We start from the raw sequence: 21978 nt of genomic DNA, 5'->3' as shown, positions 1-21978 counted from the left end.
CGCTCGCATGTTTTGCGCCCCGCACTGTGTTGCCGCTTCTTTGCGACACATCGCGAATGAGCCATCGATACAGTGCAGCCGCCGCAAGCGCAGAAAGCGTGCTTCACCGCGGCATTCCCAAATACATTTTGTGGGTTGCGCGCATCTATTGAGTCGCGATTGCGAACGAAATGCGAGCACTGTCGAGTCCTGCAGAACCTGCGGTTTCTTGTGGGGAAAAAACAACAAAAAAAAACTATTGAAGTTAGAGAAGTTGTTTGTCTGGAAACTTATGGGAAAATGAGACACTCACTTTGTACCTTTTCCATAAACTGGACTGAACTAAACCAGGGTCAACCCAACTGAAATGACCCCAACTCAACTAAAGTAGACTCTGAGTTATCCTGGTGGGACCTCTCACCTGGACCTTGGTGGGCAGCATCCAGTGCTGGACGGAGTTGACTACGGTGCCGTTGGACAGAACAACTGGGTCACGCAGGTCCATGTCCAGAGCCACGACGCAATTTGGGTAGCAAACAGCACCTGCGAGGCGAGCGGAGGCAGGGAGACGAGGGGGAAAATTAACAGTTTCTCTACTCGCCTACATTTGCATCTGTTGAATTTATTTGTGAGCGAGCAGAGTGGAAAATACAGCACAGGACCGTCAACACGCCTTTGTCATCTGGTTTACTGCCGAGACCTTTAGAGTACCTGCTTCTTTACTAGTAATGCAGTGTGTGTGTGTGTGTTTGTGTGTGTGCGTGTTTCCTAGGCTGCCACAGTGGTTGAAAATATTTCAGAATGATTTTAATCAAATATGAAAGGCGCACAGTAATTCTTCCTGCAGCTGTTATTAAAGACTGCTCTGGTGTGATGATCCAGACTGTTAGCCTACAATACAACAGGCAAGGTTAGTCTACAGTACAGAGCTCACGCTAAAGTCCTGTAAATCGTCTAAAGACGGACATCCACGTCCTGTAGGAGCCGCCGTAGTTCGGTCAATTTCGCAACGTCAATCCTTAAAACTACCCCCCTGTTCCGACCACACGTCTACAGTCGTAGATAGGGACTTTCTCTCCATTCCTGTTATCAGTGGCACCGCCTCCTATGGGAGACATAGGCAGCCGCCTCGGCGCCATTATTGAGGGCGGTGCCAAAATTGCACCCAGAAATAAAGAAAAATCATCGAGTGAACATCACAGGCTGCATTCGAAAGCGGATCGCTGCCGGCGTTTTGCCTTCATGCCTTATACGGTTGAGCCACCAAGGTGGCTTCCGCATCTCTCCGACGGTGCCTGCAGCGCACCGTCGGTGGGGCGTTGGGGCTGATGTTGACATTTCATCCATTGCCAAGGTCCCTGTTTCTGATCATTTTTGTGTCTTTTTTTAATACCACTGTTTACATCAAATTATTGTCCAGAGAATGTTGTTGTGATGCCTAACATTAAAAATGAAGTTAATAAAGATGGATTTTCAAATCTGGAAAATACCTTTCCTCCATCCACCACTGGCTTAGTGGATGACCTTGTTGATGATTTTAATGAAAATTAAGTCTCTCACTATATACAGTTGCTCCTGCACAAACCGAGGAAAAGGCAATTAATGCGTAAATCACCAATTGAAAACTGCTGCAATTTTTCAGCTTCAAAGAAATGGAAGAAAAGCTGAGAGGCAATTGATGGCTAGGCAGGGGCATTTAAAATGGGATTTGGTTATTGAAGAATGTGATTAACGGTTTCAAATCGCTCTTATAATATACACTATATATTTTATAATCTACGCAATATTTTTTATAATATATTCTATTTTTTCTGACTTTTAGATTAGTCGACTTGTCTCAGTTTAAACTTCCGTTTAAACATCAGGGAAATTAGTAGTCAGGAACATCCCTTTATTGAATATGGTATTCCTCAAGGAAGTATTCTTGGCCCAATTTTCTTTCATTTTATATGCTCCCACTTGGAAATATTATTTACCATCACCATGTCATTTTCCATTTTTATTGCCATATTTTTTCAATTGTAAATCTCTGTCTCGCCTGTCGTTGCCTGTCTCACTGACATTAATGTATTAAATTAAAATAAAGCTAAATGCGGGAAAAAAACAGCAATTCTTTTAATAGGACCCAAAGCAGCAAAAAATAAAACTGCACTGAATGCTTGATGGTCTCAGCAAACTTGGGGCTGATTTTAGACTAACAAGGTCATTAAAATATCATTTTTTTCATCTTATGTATTATTGCCACGGTTAGACTTTTTGACTTAGGAAGATGCTAAAATACTCACGAAAGAAAACTAAAGCTAGTTCAGAATGCTGCAGCCAGTCTTAAATAAAACAAGGAAAATGGATCACATTACCCCACTGCTTAAGACACTGCCCCGGCGACGTGTATCATTTTAGAATTGATTTTAAAGTTATTTTACTTGTTAATAAAGCTTAAAATGACCTTGCTCCTGCCTACATCAGAGATTTTCTTTCATTTTATGTTCCAGCCGGAACACTGAGGTCCTCTGCTGCTTTTTTATTTTATTTTTTAATGTTCCTCACAGATATGTGTCTCATAAAAGAACTGGTGAGAGCGCCTTCTGTTTTTATTCCCCTAAACTCTGGAACCCACTGCCTCTGGATATTAGAATGGCATGCTCTCTCTGTATTTTTAAAAGGAGATTAAAGACCTATCTTTTTAATCCAGCTTTTAACTTGGAGTAATGTTATAGCCTTAGTTTTTAAGTTCTAATCATTACTTTTTATCCTTACTTTATTACTTTATTCTATTTACTTTTATTTATTGATTTTTAACATTTTATTGTTTCATTGTAGTGATTTGTCTGTGTTGTTTTAATTTTCCTCGGTAAAGCACTTTGTGCTGCGTGCTTGTATAAAGGTGCTATATAAATAAAGTTGAGTAGTGTAGGTCTAGATTTATCCATATATATTTCCCAAAATACACAAACAGTTTATTGTACTTATTAACAAGAAAGGAGATCCTGGCTCTGCTAATTAAAACCCGATGTTACAGTAGCTATACAAAACATGTAATTTATTTATGAATTACATGCTGTGTTCACACAGTTGTGAATTAAAACTAACATTGGGAACACTGCGGAGAGGATGGCTGCTTTTAAACCTTCTGTTGTGCAATGAGTGGTTAGTTGGAGAATGTCAGTGCCTTTGTAGCCGGGGTGGGCCAGTACCACCAAGAATCTTAAAACCAGTGTGCAGAGGTCATCTAAACCATGATATAGACCAATCATCTTTCCACACATCCTAAATGACCACACAGCGTTTGGATATGGAATAAAGTCTTACTCAACAGAGTATCCAAATACCAAATACAAACAGTTTAAACAGTGCCTCTTGCTCTCGAGCCAAAGTTTGAGAAAACAAATGGATTATGGGAAAACAACGTGGCCCATATTGACAGAATGCTTAGTGGAGAGCAATTTAAACGTAAAAACAACTGCAGCTAATCTTGATTTTGGCACTTCTGACCTTATAAAAATGAATGGTAAAATTCAAAACTTGTCCATGAGCGGCTCAGGACCTCCATTAGGACCCTGTTGACCCCTTGTATCCCCAGCCTGCTCGAGTTGTTTTCATCGACATGCTGGAGATCTGTGAAGAGCTTGCATGCTCACCGACAGCCGTCCCCTGGTCGCAGCTGTACTCCACCGAGTTGATGTGTGATGGGGAGTCACAGGTCCCCTGCAGCCTGGGGCACATGGTGAACTCCTCGGTCCACTTTCCCTCCTTGGTGCAGCGGATCGTATTCTGGGGAGGAGAGCGACAAGAGTGAATCCTGACATGGTTTTCACCCAACATTAATTAATTGAAGGCGATAAACGAAGATCAAAAAAATGGACGAAAGTGTGGCCAGTGTAGCTCTCGATTTACCCTTACATTCTCTGTTGCGTTTGGGCACTGCAGGGTACAGAGTGAGTCATAGTGCAGGCCGTTGGTACAGGTGTACATGCCCTGGAAAACATCTGGCAGGGCAGGGCAGGAAACCGGTTCACATCCGGGCTCCTTCCACTGCCCTCCTTCCAGACACTCCACCTTCAGGTACTTCCTAATAGAGAGAACGGATGAATCAGGGAGAGATGATTATTTAAAAAAATAATAAAAAAAACAAAAGATAATGTTTGCTTTTATGAACTGTATGTGGTAATCCTTGAGCTCCAAGAAGAAGTCCAAGAATTCCATTTGAAACTAGAGTTTTATTTCACCCAGGTTTACCTTCATCTTTGGGCCAGATGGTCACTTTCTTTTCCCCAAAGTATGTCTTCTGATTGATGGACTCGTTTATTTTCTTAATCTCTCAAACATTTTATTTTTTTCTGTCACCACAGATTTAAGCTCATTTCACCAGCAGACCTACTAAGTTCCTGCAACTCTGCCCCACAACTTTCTTTTGCCAAGCATCACTGCTTATCTGCTATAGTTCTTTACCAAAATCCAGTCTCCCTGAACATCTGGCCATGTAGCATCTGTATTCTAGCTCTCCAGAATAATTTCTCCTCCCGAGAAACTGACCTGTGACCTATATGATGTCACAACTTTCTTTCTTCATCAGAGATCTTGAAGGTGTTCCTCTAAGTAACTTGGTTCAATGGCTCTCGGCGGACAGCCTGTTGGCTCTCTACCAGACTGGCTTTGATAGAGCTTATTCTTTGCTTGTTTTTAACTCAACTCTGCATTTTCCAAAGTTCGCTCTCGGAAATGTAGATGGCGAACAAAATAAATCACAAGCCCCTCATCCCGACACCACCTTTGTGTTGCTCTCTGTTTTTAATGGCCAACCATTTTATTTGGTTCCCTAAGACCCAAAGTGGAGTAGTTCCTACAACTTGGCATCTTTATTTCTTTGCCAGCGACACTTGGCTCTATCTGTGTTCCTGGAGGCATTTGTCTTTGCAGGCCTAGGACTGTCTTCTCTCCAGTCGTATGTGTGTCGACTAACTTAAACTGATAATACTTAAAAGGTCATGTAGCTAGGCTGCCAAGAATGTTACTGTGACCTAAGAAAACAGATGTGCACTGCCCATAATGCAACAGCCACTCCCTGATTCTGCAAGTTTGCTCTATTTCACATCCAGGGCTGCACAAGGTGCATCACTCATGGGAGACTTGATACAGTCTCCCATGAGATTTGCTTATACATAACGTGTGCTGTGTGACGGTGCTCTTGCAATGCTCTTACACATACGCCAGAAAACAGTTGCCCATTTTCCACAGAATCTCAACGGCAAATCTATATTTCCCACAATTATGGCTTAAAAGTCGTGGACCATATAAAGAAATACTTTCAGCTTTGATCTATCTCCTTTTGGCCCTTATAATTTTTATAGTTTATTAAATGATATTTTACTCCAGATGTATCCAAACATACTTGGCAAGTAAAGTGATTGCTGTACCTAGAATGCGATTAAGTGGCAGAAGATGTTCCCAGCATGTGATTAAGTGTCAGTAAAATGTTTGCTGTGAGAGCAGCCAAGTCCAACCAAAAGTATCTTCAACCCACCTCATAAGAATTCAAAACTCAAGGGTTTAGCTAAAGGTGCTAACTGACAGAACTAAACATGATTAAAAATAATAAAGAAAGTTGCACCCTCGATGGATCAGCTCCCACACATGCTGTGTCAAGGTAAAAATCAGTGTGTGTACAAATGTCCAAGGCAATCATAAAAAAAGCTGTTTAAAGCTGGTTAGTAGCTGCGGCCATTTACTGCTACATATTGTACTAATAATGAATTCAGGGCTGTTAAAATGTTTATCCGGTAAAAATCAGTCATAAACATACACAGGTGCAAATAGATCAGTCCATTCAAGATATTGTGCTATCAGATGATTAGTTTTTTTTATTCACAAATATTTCATTCCCTGTTTTATGTGCATTTGCTGTAACATAACTGCAATGAAATGCATCGAGCACTTGCATAATCTACAGTATATTCCACTGTATCACCAGCTAACACGGTGCTTTTAAGGTTATCACCCTGACAAATTGTTTGGTAGACCAAAACAGTTGTGTAAAAGGCCTCCCAACTCATGCAGGACGTACTGTAAAGCTTTCACCAAGGGCTGTGTGTGCCGCAGATGGGAAACCCTCATCTCGGGAACAACACGCAAATTGTGTTGAATAATGAGTGGGGGTGTCCAGGAACACAACTGGCAAAGCGATAATGAGCCTGGTTAAGCAGCGGTACAGATTTTATTGGGACTTTATGCAAGCTTGTTGCAGAAAACCCCAAACAGCCTTCGCCCGCAACAGCCTTGCGGGCGAAGGACCTAGAAAGACCTCTGTGAAAATAATAGCTTTTGCTTCATTTAAAACCTTTTTCCACAGGTTGGTTCTATGTACTGTGTGTACACTGTATGCTGTTACCTAAATGAGTTAAAATGATCTGCCAAATCAAAAACTCTTACTTCATTAAGACCGTTGTAAACTGAGGGCAGAGAAGGAAATTCCTGTTAAAAATTACGCCGATCCCAGTCTGCACAGTTTGGTTGCCACAGACTTATTTATATTTTTATGTTATCGCAAAACTCACTAGACCCTTTTTTCTGCATTACCTTAAAGGATAAGTTTGCCAAGTTTCAACCGTGGCCTCGTTGTTGGTTCCCATAATTTATAACTGTTCATAGCACAATGAATGCTTTCACTGAATGCTTTACTGTGCATACTTCTGAGAAACTTTTAAGATTCAAGAACATTTAAAGAATTGAAATAATTTGCAACCATTTTTTTTCTGATATGACATATAGGCTGACCATGAGATTTTAAGTTAAGATTTTTTTTAAGCTTAAACATTTGCCACATCAGACTTGGTGGGTGGGTAAGAGAGTGACGGAGAAGAGTTCCCGTTATGCACAGTTGTGCACAGTGCTTTTTTGGTTTCATTCAATTACAATAAAAATATCTCCAATAAAAACACTCTTTTTTTATTTTTTATTTGGAGAAATGGTGAACCTTTATGCCAGGTCACGGAGAACGGGTATTTTATGCCCTCCAGCTAAGTTGCGCGTGAGCATTCACGTAACGTGCGTGCAGAAAGGATCACCCGTTCGCCACGCGAACAGTGACGAGCACCAAGCAAGCAGGAGTGAGGAAATATATATACGTAAAAAGAAAAGCAATTTTACTTGTTTTTGGATTCTCAGCGTGAAAAATATGAATTGTAGCGTGTGAGGTGTGAACTGGGTGATATGCATGAGTCTCGCGGTCAAAGCTATAGACTTGGCATCTCTCTATAATAAAATTGTAATAATGCAAGTAATAACCCGGAGCCGCAACTTAATCGCCGGAACATCCGCGCCAAGCGTGCCACCACGTCCAAATCCTCCATCTGCTTCTTCGCTGTTATGCGCTTACATCCACATACATCCTCTTTGTGCGCACAAGTGTACGAGCTTTGTCCGTGCGCTCTGCTGCTCTGCCCGTCGCTCCCCCTGGCCCCGCGGATGGACGGGGTCCATATTTAGATACTTAAATAACCAACCACCATATGCGATAAAATATTGCATATGGTGGCAAATATTGCGGTATTCGATATTAACAAAAGTATGCTACTGGGGAAGACAGACTACTGAGACTTGCAAAAGATGAAGTAACCATTGGAACGTGGAATGTGAGAACACCCCACGCTGACGGGAAGCTCAACGGACCGGAGTATGAGATGGACGGATACAGGTGGAACATCCTCGGCATCACAGAGATGAAATAGCTGAACACCCGGGAGACAGTGACAGACGAAGGACATATATTATGGTGGAGTGCTTAGGAGGAGAAGAAGCATCATGGACACGTTGGGTTCCTTGTAAGGAAGGACTATACGAGGGCAGTGTTAGAATGCCAACCGATATGCAAAATACGCCAGCAGCATGAATGGAAACAAAGCACAGCCGTTTCCGGTAGCTGACATCGGCAGTGATCAGTCTTGTCAGGATGACACAGAAACTGAACCTGAAGAACATGAAGGAGAACCCCTCCACACGGGTGAAGTACAACATCGGAGGAAGAGTCAAAGACCGAGATGTACTAGAGAATTTCAAAATATCGAATGGAGGAAAGTTTGCACTGCTGGTGGTAATGACAGATGCGCAAGTCACAACTAACGAATTCGCAAATGCTATGAAGGGAACGGTTCTAGAATTCCCGGGCAAGGAAAAGAAACGAAGACAAGCTCGGATGACAGCACAAATCCTGAGAAACTGCGACGAAAGGGGAGGTCTAAAAGCCAAAAGGTATGAGGACGAGGAGAATGACCGGAAATACAGAAATGTGAATTCTAAAGTGTGAAAAGAAATAAAGAAAGCAAAAGACTTGAACGGGATGAAATCCAGGATTTGAGAACAACAACTGGAAACAAGTGTATGAAGTCATGAAGCAGCTAAATCTTCCATCATGGGAAAATGCCGGTGGTAAACTGCTAATGGAGAATGGAGTGATACAGATGAACAGAGTACATGAAAGAACTTTCAAACTACCCCATCGCAACTGACGCAATCATACTTACCAACCTGGACCAAGGGGGACCGGGTGTGGATGAATATGATGAACCCGAGATACTGAGAAGGGAAATCGGAAGAAGCTGTGAGGAAACTGAAAAGTGAGAAAGCCGCAGGATTTGACAACAATACCAGCAGAATTAATCAAGAGTTGGGGAGACATCACCCTGGACGTGCTGCGTAAGTTCTGCAAATCATTCTGGAAGAGTGAAGAGTGGCCATCACAGTTGACAAAATCCTTGATAATCCCACTGCCAGAGAAAGGAAACCTCCATAAACGTAACAGCTACAGGACCGTAAGAATTGTAAGCCACACGAGCAAGGTCTTGTTGAGAATCATAAACAGCAGGATAAAGATGATTCAACCTGCTGCAGAAAATGATGGTCCAGTTCTACACGGCCATCACTGAGTCCATCCTCAGCTCATCTATCACCGTCTGGTTCGCCGCCCACACTGCCAGGGACAAAGGCAGACTGGAGCGGATCATCCGCTCAGCTGAGAAGGCCATCGGGTGCAACCTGCCGTCTCTCCTGGACCTGTACCCCTTCAGGGCCAGGAAGAGCGCATGCATCGCAGATCCTTCCCATCCCGGTCACCACCTCTTCCAAAGACTGGAAAAAGGTTCTGGTCAATCACGACCAAAACCTTGCACCACCTGAACAGTTCCTTCCCCATGGAAGGGCTGACAAACAAGCCCCCTGCCTCTCAGTGACACTGGAACTTCCACTCCCCGCCAACCCCTGACACACACACACACACACACACACACACACACACACACACACACACAGACAATGCATTGATTTTCCTGCGCCACCAACAACTCCTACCTCCTGTGTAAAATAAACATGTGCAATACAAATGTATATACATAGACACACGTAAATCTATATTATATTTATTCCAATCATAGTGTACATGCCTCGCCTCATACCATTTCATAGCCTCTAGTCCTCTCATTGCCCCTTCGCCTTTCACAGCCAACGCAACATTTACAGTTCTTAATAACTTAGTGTGTAAACATTTCACCATTCATATTTTCTTTAATTCTTTGTTCCATAGTTTGCTGTTATTTTGCTTATATCATGTTGCTTTTTGTCTTTAATGCCCCAGCCTCACCAAGTCACTTTTCTTGTATGTGCAAATATACTTGGCAAAATAAAATAATTCTGATTCAGAAAATTATTGAGGCGCTCTATAACGAGAGTAGCAATGCGGTGCTATCAAGCAGTGACGCACTGGAATGGTTTCAAACGTGGGTGGGAGTCGGCCAAGGATGCATTCTGTCGCCATGCTTATTTAACATCTTTCTGGAACAGCTTATGATGGATGCATTGGAGGACTTCACTGGCACCATCAAAGTTGGCGGACGAAGTATAACAAATCTCCGATTCGCGGATGACATAGACCTCGCAGCCGGATCCAAGGAGGAACTAGCGGACATTACCAAATGTCTGGACACGACAGCACGGAGATAGGGTATGGAGATAAGCAGTGAGAAAAGTAAAGTGATGGTAACATCTCAGGCGACGATGAGGAACAGCATGAAAGTGGGAACGTGCTGGAATTGGTAGACCACTTTGTACAGTATACACCAACTCTATAGGCGTGTTTGGACCAAACAGTCTCGGGGCTCTCTGAGGGGAACTAGGAACTGGAGAGGTCCCCTGGAAAACTAGATACCTTCAAGGGCTTTTGTTTTTTGGTTGCATTCGCATCGCCAGTAGGTACTCTGAAGTGACATCAGCCAATGGGGTTTCAGCACGAGGTGCATGTTCCGTCTTGTATTTACTCCGTAACTTTCACTTATTTCATATTATCGGTCCACCGAAATCTGTTTCTGAAAAAATAAATTAAAAAAATTAATGAAATTAATACATCTACAATAAAAATACTAGTTACAGCTTTACGCGGGTATTAAATATGCCGGTTGCCGGTGCTGTATTGGCTCATGTGTTCGTCCAATCACTGTTGACTTCACATCACTGAAGGTTCCTGTTGCACTGGAAAGTCCCTGCCTTGGAGTGGAAGCTAAAAAAGTCCCTCAAAAACAGCATTCTAAGAACTACGACCGTTCCTAGTTCCTGCGGTGCGGACACAAAAAAAGGGACTGTTCCTCCAAAAGTTGTTAGAACTATGAAAAAGTTCCTGTGGTGCGACAACGCCCTGTGGTGAAGGAGCAGCGCACCTCGGACTTGGAAGTGAGAATTCTGGCCATTGCTACCGGTCAGCTTGCGAAACTAAACAAGATATGGACGAGCAAGAACCCTCTCCTTCCCACAAAAATAAAACTGATGCACTTACTAACTATGTCCATTTGCTCTGTACGGATGCTGAACCTGGACGTATAACATATACATCGAAAAGGGGATAAATGCCTTCCAAACGCGTTGCTACAGGAGAATTCTAGGGCTGACATGGAAAATGCACGGCAGAAACGACCCAGAAGCGGGAGAGACAACATCTGGCAGGGGTTCTCGAATCGCTGATGGAAACCGCTAGACGACGAAAGCTACAGTGGTTCGGACGCGTAACAAGAAAAAAAGGGGCTGTCTGACAATTACTATCATGCACAGTGCAGTTGAGCGGTGGTGGAGTGGGTGAGACCGGTGGCAGATCGGGATCGGGAACTTTAGAATACTGAATAAATTGTGTGTTTTCTATTTCAAAATCATGGTTGCGGTTTCAGAAATACTTCCTTCGGCAGAGATAGTGCAAGGCCCCACGTACTGAAATATACACCAAAATCAAACCTAACTAGCCTCACCAAACCACAGCCAGGGCACAGTCTGCACTCCACGGTCCACTGAACTACTACAGGTGAACGGAGGAATCTAATCAGCACTCACTTTCGCGTGTCCTTGCCGAGGCTGCCCGTCACGTAGTAGCCTTGGTTGCACCGATAGCGACAAATGCTGCCCACGTCGTGGCCCGTGGCCCGGCAGCCAGCCGTCAGAAGCCTGGCGTTGGGTACGGCTGGTGCCTCGGAGCACTCCACCTTGCAGTAGGCCTCTGGGAAAGACCACAGCCCGTCCTCCAAACACACCAACCTGTCACTGTCCCCTGAAAAAACACCAGAATAGAAAAGAACAATGAGGGGCCATTGAATGCATGGTAAATGAAATACAATTCAGTCAACGTGTGGGATTTATGAGCCTTTCAAACAATTAGGAATCAATTTTCAAACTAGTCCGCGCCTGTTCAAAACGTAAGGCTTGCGAAGACGTTTCAATAGCACGGTCTAACGAAATGTCCACAATGGAAGAGGAAGCCGTGGGTTAGAGTCATACACCGGGGAAAGACAGTCTTTGTGAATCAGTCCTGGAGCCCTGAAGCCCCACTCCTGCTGGCTCCGTTGAAAGTGTATTGATTGATATTCCACGCATTGGTGTCCAAATTGCACCAAACTCAACACTGCACGTCCGTGGGTCCCCAGCAACGCACCCGCCAAGTGTGAAGTAGATCGGATGATAATGTAAGGACATACTGTGCAGACAGACAGAGATTCCTGCCTTTATAGTGAGATAGAAGATATCCATTGTCATTGGGGCACATGTTAAAACAAAACATAGAACATAGAGAGTTTTGCAATGGACAAAGGTCCCAGAAGAATGAAATATCCTTCTCTTATGTAAATGATTTAACCTGCCGGTCATCTGGCACTGCCTTATTTGTCGTACCCAGGACTAAACCAAAATCTGTCTTCTTCCTTCTTTTGTCATTTGTTGTTCTTGAATTGGATTTTATTAATGCTGTTTTCTTTTGCCCTTCTTTTACTTTTTATGGTCCATTATTAAGTCTGCATTCTTTTATTCTTCTTTTCTAATATTGTGATTTTATCAATGTTGGGTTTTTTTTGTGTTTTTTTTTTCTTTCGTTGTGAAGCACACTAGGGTTTCCATGCGAATGAAACAGGCTATACCAATAAAGTTTGACTTGACTTGACTACCGGACATAGTTTAAGGATCACAGCTTGCCTTTGATATGCTCTAAGCATCTAAGCAGGCAGACACGCACACAAAGTATTCTCACACAAATACAAACACACAGACACAAATTTAAAAAATATAAAGAGTGATGTGATCTGCAATCATTGGACGTAATGGGAAAAGTACCAGACTTTTTATTCTCATAACTTCTCACATTTTATGACTTTGACCACTTGAAGGTGGGGAGGGTTCATACATGTTCATGTTACTTCAACTGTGACATGAAATTTGATTCGGGTCCAGTGTGTACATATGGATGATGTTGACTGAGGCATCCATGTACTTGTGACGTACTGTGTGGCCCCACACAAAGCATTATGTGTTTGTACGTGTAGAGTCACGACAACATGTTTTTATTTGGTCTATAAAGAGTAATAAATCTTTAACTTGGCATTTTTATGAGCTCTTTAACCATTTGTGCCTTTGTGGTTATTCCCAAAATCCAATGCAGCTGCACCGGTTGAGGTGGCCGCATATGTTACTGTGTACTGGACTGTGCGGCTTTGCATGATGGGTAATGTGAGCTAGGCATGGCCGCCTTTGATCATACTTCACTTAAACCAAAAATCCGCCAATAGTATTATTTCTGCACAATCACTGCTAAGATAATGAAATTACGAGGCTCATTGTTGTTCACGCTGGGATTCTGACTCCAGACACTCACTGTAGGAAGGATTTGCAGCTCAGCGAGCCCCAGATAATCAGTTCAAGCAGCGGCTGTCATCTAGCGTGACATGTGCACTTTATAGGACTGCCCTGCTTTCCTTCTTTAAAGCAGGTCGATTTGGGCGTGCAGGCTTTTTGGTCCCTCCTCCTTGGACCCTGGGCAATGTTTACTGTTTTTAATGTTGTATTGTTTTGGAATTCATCATACAATTGTTATTTTTCCTTGTGTATCACATACCCAAGACGCTGAAAACGCCAAGCTATGTGCTGATGCCCAATTTGAAAAGTGTCTGTATGTGTGTGTGTGTGAATGTGTGTGTGTGTGTGTGTGTGTGTGTGTGTGTGTGTGTGTGTGTGTGTGTGTGTGTGTGTGTGTGTGTGTGTGTGTGTGTGTGTGTGTGTGTGTGTGTGTGTGTGTGTGTGTGTGTGTGTGTGTGTGTGTTATAAACCACCGAAAACAAAGGCAATTTTTATATTTCCCCTCAAATAATATACCCAAAATGATTGAATGGGGGATATAGAAGCATTGGTATTAAACACAGGACTTTTTCCTTTCCGGAGTAAATGAAGATCGAACAAAGCAACATTTCACATTTCCGTCCTCTCCTCAGGGCGAGGGCCAACGCTTGCATCTAAGTCTCTTCTCCCATCCCTTTACTACAACTGTACCAAATCGCACGGCAAAGAAACCCATAGCCAAATAGTTTTACAGATGTTTGAGTCGAGGCTTCCACACCTCACATCGTTTTGCGCCTTTTGATTTCATGTATCACTTAAGAATTCAACGTAAAAAAAAACAAAAAAAAAAAACCCTTTGGAGGTGTCCTGGGGCCCATAAGTTTCGGTTTGGCCGTCGTGCACGCTCGCCATATACATCCGCATCCAAGTTTAAGACTAGCAGATCACGTTCTGAAATAAGTACGACTCGGTCAACAATTGACACTCGCAGATTTTGCCGGGAATGTCTATTTTCCTAAAAAAAAATATTCCAGCTTATTATCAGCCCTCTTTGTTTGGGTAAGTTAAGAGTTAAGATTGCAAGACATTTTTTTCGGTGTGTTCTGCTCCAGGTGCATTTTGTCCTTTTTGGAAGTTTTTTTTTTAAAACAATAAACTCGATGTGACCTTTAGCGAGCGCTGCTCGTTCACGGCACGGCGCACGGTAGCCAACAGCGAGCCTTAAGACTGCGTCAGAAAACCATTACAGCGGTTGCGCGAGGTCATTTCCTACCAATCAGCCATGTTGCTTGGCGCCTCTCCGACTTACATCGCTGGGTCTGCCAGGGCCCTGGGCGAGGGTCCTCCCTCTCTCCATCCATCCCTCTCGTCGACTCCCTCCCTCCCTGGCGTCTCCCACCTTTTCCCACTCGCTCCGAGCTCTTCTGTCTCCCGCTCTCCCCCCTCCTCCTCCTGTTTCCCGCCCTCCTTCCATTTTAAACACGTTCCCCACTCTTTTCTGACTTCACCTCTCTCTCCGTGGGTCTTTTCCACTGTGTTCGCTTTTGTTTTCTTTGGTTCTCCGAAACCCTCTAAATCTCTCACTCTTAAATCTCTCCTTCCCACTGGGCCCTTGGCACTCTGCCGACGCCAAGCTGCCTGGTGCGGAGCGTTTCTCTGTTTACCGGCACAACCAGGTTTTATAAACCGAGAGAGCGAGAGAGAGATGAGACAGACAGACAAAGAGGGTCGAAGGTCTTACTTTTACACTTTAAAAGCAAACGCCCATTGCACCTGTTCTCCTTACAGGTGCAATCAAGCTCAACGGTGAGTTTCCAGAAGTGGAAATCCCACTTCATATTCTGAATCGAGGATTTTCATTATCAGCCCTGACGTCGTAAAACCGTCCGAGATAGACTGACTATGATGGCTCATGCTCCTGTGGAAGCCTCAAGTCCGTATGATATCAATCTTGTTTTTTAGAAATAACGTGTTTTGTTCTCGATGTCAAGGAGAAAGTGCTACACCACCCACAATCCTACAGCGTAACAGCGACGTCTCTGATTGGCGGAGCTGGCTGTTACCATGGAAATGTGGACCGCGCCCGCGAGCAACACTATCGGCGAGTGAGTTACTGTTGCCACTGAACTGAAACGCTGTATACAGTCAACACACACAATATATTACAACACTATTATTAACAATAAAAACGCTATAATAATAACAACAAAGGTTAAATTCTAGTAGAAGCGCACTAAACTATTGCTAGGTTGGAAGGTGTTGGAAAGGTATTATTGGCAATGGTTTATGTCTGAAACTCAAATGACCTGGAGGCCACTGGCCAGGCTGTCTTCTTTTTGGGGGGCCGTGTGGAGCTTCATAGGAGAACCAGCCTGTTGCTTGTTTTGTTTTGTTTTTTTCCTGCACATTAGTGAATTGCCTGGTAACCCTGTTAGAAATGGCTCTCTCATGAATCAATTTAAATCCGTTTTATATTTTGAAAACATTAAGTGTATTTGTGCGGATTAATTAAGCATTTGTGATTTGGGGAAAAAAAAAATGTTTGCGAGACAGTTTTATCAATATACACTTTTATCACCATGTAGCGGGCCACATTAAATTGTCTCGTGGGCCGGATGCAGCCCCTCGGGCCTGTAGGTTGAGATCCCTGGTTTATGGGATAAGTAGTTCCTTCACTCTTAAAATAATTATGTACACACTCTTGTACCTTTGCCTTTTTTTTCCATTTTCTTTTTTTTATTGTTGCCTTGAATCAAATGTTTTTTTTGCTCACGATTCGTCTCGTAGTCAGTTGGCCTGGTTCCAGGCTTAAAACTACTTATATAAGGATTCTCCAAAATGTCAATGGAGTACTGAATGGGAAATTCACTTCTGGGAACGTGAGTCGTTCAAAAAGTGTGCGGTCACTGTTGAGCACTACGGACTTACTTAAAAAAAAACAAAAAGCAATTTAATATGAGTAGAGTGCTCAATATGTCATCTAGTACCAATATTTGGAATACTTAGTTCAGGTTTATTGTCTTTATCCAGTCCAGTCTCAAGCACCTCAGTTTGGTTTGGCTGATACAAAAACAGGCAGTCAGACAGAAAAAACACTTTGCACACCTGTACATGTGAAGTTATTAGTTCCAAATAGAATCAAAGAATTCAATGGAAATGGAATAAGGATCAAAGGGATGAAGAGAAAAAATACAATATTTCATATAGTCGAGTAGAACAGGTCTCTACCCTGCAGGATGGCCGGGGAGCCGCAGGTGAAGGAGCACTGCTTTCCGAAGGTGGTTCCCCAGGGACAGCTGAAGATGGCGTGGTACACATGGGACTGGTCCGGCGGACCGCAGTCCACAGGCTGGCAGGCGACCGCTCGGTCCCACGAACCACGGACGCACTTCAGCTCGGTCCCACTCTGCGGTGAATGGAGAGAGAGAGAGAGAGAAAAGAGGGAGATCCTGAAGGAGCGGAAAAAGCCACGGTCGGGAAAATAAAGGCTTGGTGCGAAAGTCTAATCGTCCTGCAATTTTTCGAAAAACAAAAACAAAAAAAAACAAACACATTTATTGTGATTCATTCCAGCTGTCTTCCAGCGCTTGTATCTGGTTGAATTTAGAAGCAAGTGCTCGGGTAATTAAATTTGAGGTGGCTCCCACGGTGGACTTGCTGTACGCTTTGATTGTTTCTAGCCTCTCATACTGTGGACAAACGCGTCCGATCAACGAATAAATCCAAGGTTAACGGGACTGTAAAACTTTGCAAATTCCATCGGAGGGTTTTAAGAGAAGACGCTGCAAAACCATGCACTTTTAATCGGAATCACAAAACAACAAAACCAGGGCAGGAGCCCGTCAAAACCACAGTCACATGCACGGTACCTGGTATGGAGGCTGGACTCTGCCTTTCACTACAGTCAAACTGAAACCACGGTGACACTGAACATGGCAACGAGAGGTTTCCACTCCACCTGTACACCTAGAAAGATGGGATGTAGATGGATGTGTGGTTGGATGGATTGATAGAGGGGCAGGGGGTAGATATACTGTAGATGGACAGACCGATCCATGTACTTGTTAATATATCTACTTATCTTAATTTATGAATACAGATGTAATATTCTGGATTGTCTGTCGTTTCCTTCATTCACGCATCCCTTCCAACATCCTGCGGTGTGTTTCAGACGGCCTACCTGACAGAGGCGTGTTCCAGCTGGGGAGGAACACAGCTGTCGATCTGACATGGCTGCCGCAAGCAGCTGCAAGTGGAGATGGAGAGTATGAGAGACAAAACAAGAGAGGAGGACCAGAGTGAGGAGGGAGAGCGGGAGGAGGGGAAGTAAGAGTTAGCAGAAATCCTGGATTCAATCAAGATACAATTAGATAATAGATTGTGGTCATTGTGTTTACCCAGAACTGTATATCAGTGGTTATCACTGTTCCAGCCTGCCTTTTCCTATATTTTTTTTCTACCTCTCGCTCTATATATACACCGATCAGCCACGAGGGATGGGATGTATTAGGCAGCAATTGAACAGTTGTTGAAGGTGATGTGTTGAAGCAGCGTAAGGATCTGAGCCACTTCGATAAGGAGCACATTGTGATGCTGGACGACTGGGTCAGAGCATCTCCACAAGCACAGCTCTTGTGGCTGTTCCCGCTCTGCAGTGGTTACTACCTACCAAAAGTGCTCCAAGGAAGGACGACCGGTGAACCGGCGACAGGGCCATGGACGCCCAAGGCTCATTGATGCAGGTGGGGAGTGAAGTCCAGCCCGTCTGGTTGGATCCCACAGAAGAACTACTGTAGCACAAAGTGGTGAAACAGTGAATGTTGCTCTGATAGAAAGGTGTAGAACACACAGTGCATGGCAGCTTGCTGCGTATGGGAGCGCTCACAGCGTCCATGCTGACCCCTGTCCACCCCTGAAAGCACCTACAATGGACACGTGCAAGTCACAACTGGAGGAAGAAGGTGGCCTGGTCTGATGACACAGGTTTTCTTCTACATCATGTGGATGGGTGGGGTTAGGGTCAGTATGATGGAGCATCTGCGGGATGTGCTGGAACAAGAAGCCTGATCCATGGAGGCCCCACCTCACAACTCCCAGGACTTAAAGGATCTGCTGCTAACGTCTTGGTGCCAGACAACACAGGACACCTTCAGAGGTCTTGTGGAGTCCATGCCTCCACAGGTCAGCTGTTTTAGAGGAATGAGGGGGAGCTACACAATTTTAGTTGTTGTGGCTGATCGATGTTTATACAGTACTGTATAAATATATTGTTATATATACAGTATATAAAATATGCATGACAGCAGCATAAATCTAAATATTTATGACAAATACTTGTGCATGGACACGTGTGTGTTTGTCTGTGTGTGGTTCTATGTTAGTTTGTGTGTATGTGTGCGGTTTTTTTTTGTGTTAGTGTGTGTGCACGGTAGGTAGCTGTGGGAGACCCCACCCTATGATGCGCACCCGGTGAGGGCGAAGGCACTGAAGTGGCAGGACGTCCGGAGGGCGACGCCCCCCACTGCCACGTGGGGCGAGGAGAAGAGAAGCACCACGGCGGAGGTGAGGAAGAACGGGCGTGAGAGGTCGTGGGTCACGTTGGCCACCAGCGGGTTCCGCTGGCACGACAGCTCATATGTACCTGCAGAAAGGTGGGGGAGAACACCACACGTTCATTTAAAAAAAACTCTAGCTGTATTCTTGGTAGTAATTTATGAAAAAAATGTAAATGAAAAATAAACATAACAATATAATAACATAATAAAATATTGTTATTGTGCTCAATTTTACTTGTAAGTCCAACATTATCACATACAGTGTCTGATCTGTGTTAGTCATTTTGTAACGCATTAATCAATAAGTGCAAACTGATACAACCAAACCACCTCACTGCACCGCAGGAAGATTTTATTGTCCTGATAATCATGGAATTTCACATGATGCTGAGATATAGCACAATAACTTTAAAATATATAATTTACCATGAAATGGAATCCAGCTGTTGCTCATTACAAATAACTTTAACATTAGTATAATGTACATCAGTGCATCGGACCAAAACAATAACGTTTTTTGATTAAACCCCGCCCTTTAATTTCAGTCTTCATGTCATGAGAAATTCCAGGTCAGTTCCTCATCATCCACAAAACTGTGACCGCAACACTGTGTCACAAGATGCGATTATTCAAAATCCGGTGTCATTGGATCGCCCAGTGCCAGGTGGGCGCTCACCCAGTGTGTGGTTCTTGCTGTTGGTGTCAGACAGCAGGATGGTGACCGTCCGTCTGCACTGCTCCCCCGACCAGGAGCCGTCCGAGTCCAGGTACACTATCACAGAGGCCGCCACGCCCGGATTGACAAACCCAACCTGTGTACGTAATCGCATGAGCGGTGATTTTTACTTGTGATAGTCTCCATCTGTCAAAGCTACATTTCATTACTTTTTTTGCGAGAAAATGTTCAAACATTTTAGCGAGGTTACTGTCGGAATTGGCCTGAACGAGACCCCTCGAAAGTGCCCCGTCAGACTGTGAGACGCAGTGCGATTTCGCATTCTCGCTGTCTGTACACAGACACTACACAGGTCTACCTATTGCAACATTTCGGGAGTAATGTTACAGCAGCAACAATGAGAGTTTTGCCTTGCAGATTACAAGAAGAGGAAAACAAACGGGCCCGCCGAAAAACCCAAACTCAAAATGAGACCTAACAAGCAGCTTTCAAAAAGTAAATAGATGCTGGTTCCACAGTTGAAGCGTTAAACACATGTCAGGTGTTGAAACCTGGGAACTTATCTTCCCTCTTACTAAACACTGAAATGCAAGGGTTCCATACGCAGAGGGAAAACGCCAAGTCATTAAAAACAAAATGATAATTCAACTTAATAATGTTAAATGGGGTGTGTTCCCTATTTCTCCATCAATCCCAAACTGTCTCTCACTCCCTCTGAAGTAAATCTATGTGCTAACAAAGTGTAAATATGTGCTGTTGGACGCCAGGCTTCGCCTTGCACGGAGGGCAAACTGATGAATTGAACACAAAAGGTTGTTTACTCACCGTGTAAACAGACAGAGGAGGAGCAACAGAGAGTGCAAACAGGGCTGCTTTAAAAGATCGCTACAGGCACTAGCACATGCAGACGTCACTCGGGCAATTTGTACAGGAATTGCGGTTATTTACAGTCAAACACACAGTTGCATCTTGTGACCCGAGCACTCAGCAGCGGGCCGAGCTCTCATGGAAGTTGCCAGTTGGCACCACTGGACAACTATGTCACAACAAATTCCGTTCTAGAATAAATGGTAAAGGAAAGCGGTAGAGGGGATGTGTTGAGGTAAAGTCCATAGAAAGAGAATAATCTCCACGCTACCTTGAGCCAGATTGAATGTTCCAGGTCATTGTGTGTGTCAGGCGGTGCGGTGCAGGGGAACCAGGCGTCGGTCTGCTGCTTGTCACTCATCTCCATGAACTGGGACCTGCAGAGCTGTAGATGTAAGGAAATATATGAGGAAATAATTAATTCTAGACGGACAGATGGATAAATACGTAGATGGATGGACAGATGATGGATGGATGGACTTTATTCACCCCCAGAGGGAACTTTTTAAATCTAAAGTTAATATACTGATTCAATTACACGGGCCCTCCAGCGTGTTCTTCATACCTTGGTGAGTGATGGCTCCCCAGTGGCAGCCTGCGCTGGGCAGCGGCCGGGCTCCTGGTGGGAGGCCCAGGTGCTGGATGCCCACTGGTCTGAGAAGCCCAGCGGGGTGAAGAACCCGCAATCCCGAATGCTGGAGCTCCGCTCAAAGTCCTCGCACACACCGTCGCCATCAAACACGTAACACTGGCTGGGTTCGCCTGGTGCAGTGGAGAAGAGGAACAGCACTTTGAGTGAGAGAGAGAGAGAGACAGAAGGGGGTGGGGGTGGGGGGGGTCAAGTAAAGAATATAAGGCCCTGTTTTTTCAATCTATGCTTTGAGACAGGCCAGGAGTAGATAAACACAAAGAGAGAGAGCTTGGCTGGTACACGCACAAGCCCCCACTTGAAGCTTGGTTTCCACCCAAACCAATGGATCGCCAGTTCTAATTCCAGTGCTGTTTCGTATTTTCATTGGCCGGTTTCGACGTATCTGCCTGTCTCCGCTCTCCGCGGAGAACACAACAGCGATAATCGATAACGTTGCCGTGCTAACGGACGCAGAAAAGTCGGTCACCTTAACCTAACCCCGCCGGCACCTGGATAGGCCATAACTCCTAAGTGCTATCGTGGTCACCCCGCTGAACTTGGAGGTTATGAGAAAAAAAAAAGGAAAACGATCACTCTTTGTGTATTCTCATTAATCTATTGCTGAGAGATTAGTGGTCATGGTTCACTCCATTACTTCTGCCAGTGGCCCTTAGGTCTCCTACAATTTTCTCAGAGAGCCCAAGAATTCCTTTCTGGTACATTGGCGGGTGACACTTCAACAGCAATACACGGGGAACTAGATTAAATCGGCCAATAAGGGAAAGCAGCTCGGAAGGGCCGTAGAAACTCTAGAAAGTAGCGCCAGAGTAATAATACTTAATATATTACAACAGATTTTTGTAAATCCAGACACACATCATTTTTAACAAGCCCTGATGTGAGGTTTCGCCCGGGTCCAGGAGTAAAACGGCGCCGGGGCCCTCTTCAAAACCCCTCACATGCGGAGCGGCGGCTTCAGATACATAAAGTAGAAGAACTGGCCGAGTTGAGAAAGTAAGAGGAGGAGAGGAAAGGGTGGTGTGGGGTGGCGGGGGGGTTGGATGGGGGTAAGAAGAGAAGGCAAATAAATAATGCAGAAGAGGCAGTGTGAACAGAGAGCACAAAATTGGAACGAGGAGGAACAGTTT

At 44.2% G+C, this 21978-nt stretch overlaps 1 protein-coding gene across 1 annotated transcript in view; it reads right to left on the bottom strand.

The window, feature by feature from the left end:
* pappa2 (pappalysin 2) overlaps positions 1-21978 on the bottom strand; it is a gene marked incomplete at both ends in the record, with an annotated part of 77215 nt that overhangs the window by 18986 nt on the left and 36251 nt on the right. Inside the window, 11 exons of the mRNA XM_080010500.1 lie at positions 401-522; positions 3618-3750; positions 3880-4048; positions 11338-11551; positions 16330-16507; positions 16971-17067; positions 17282-17347; positions 18568-18742; positions 19333-19468; positions 20471-20584; positions 20765-20961. Coding sequence (XP_079866626.1) covers positions 401-522; positions 3618-3750; positions 3880-4048; positions 11338-11551; positions 16330-16507; positions 16971-17067; positions 17282-17347; positions 18568-18742; positions 19333-19468; positions 20471-20584; positions 20765-20961 — 1601 coding nt within the window. The remainder of the gene's footprint in view (positions 1-400; positions 523-3617; positions 3751-3879; positions 4049-11337; positions 11552-16329; positions 16508-16970; positions 17068-17281; positions 17348-18567; positions 18743-19332; positions 19469-20470; positions 20585-20764; positions 20962-21978) is intronic.

This window comes from Zeus faber, assembly GCF_960531495.2.
Source record: "Zeus faber genome assembly, chromosome: 12".
Taxonomy (NCBI): Eukaryota; Metazoa; Chordata; class Actinopteri; order Zeiformes; family Zeidae; genus Zeus; species Zeus faber.
This window is presented reverse-complemented; position numbering and strand designations above follow the sequence as displayed.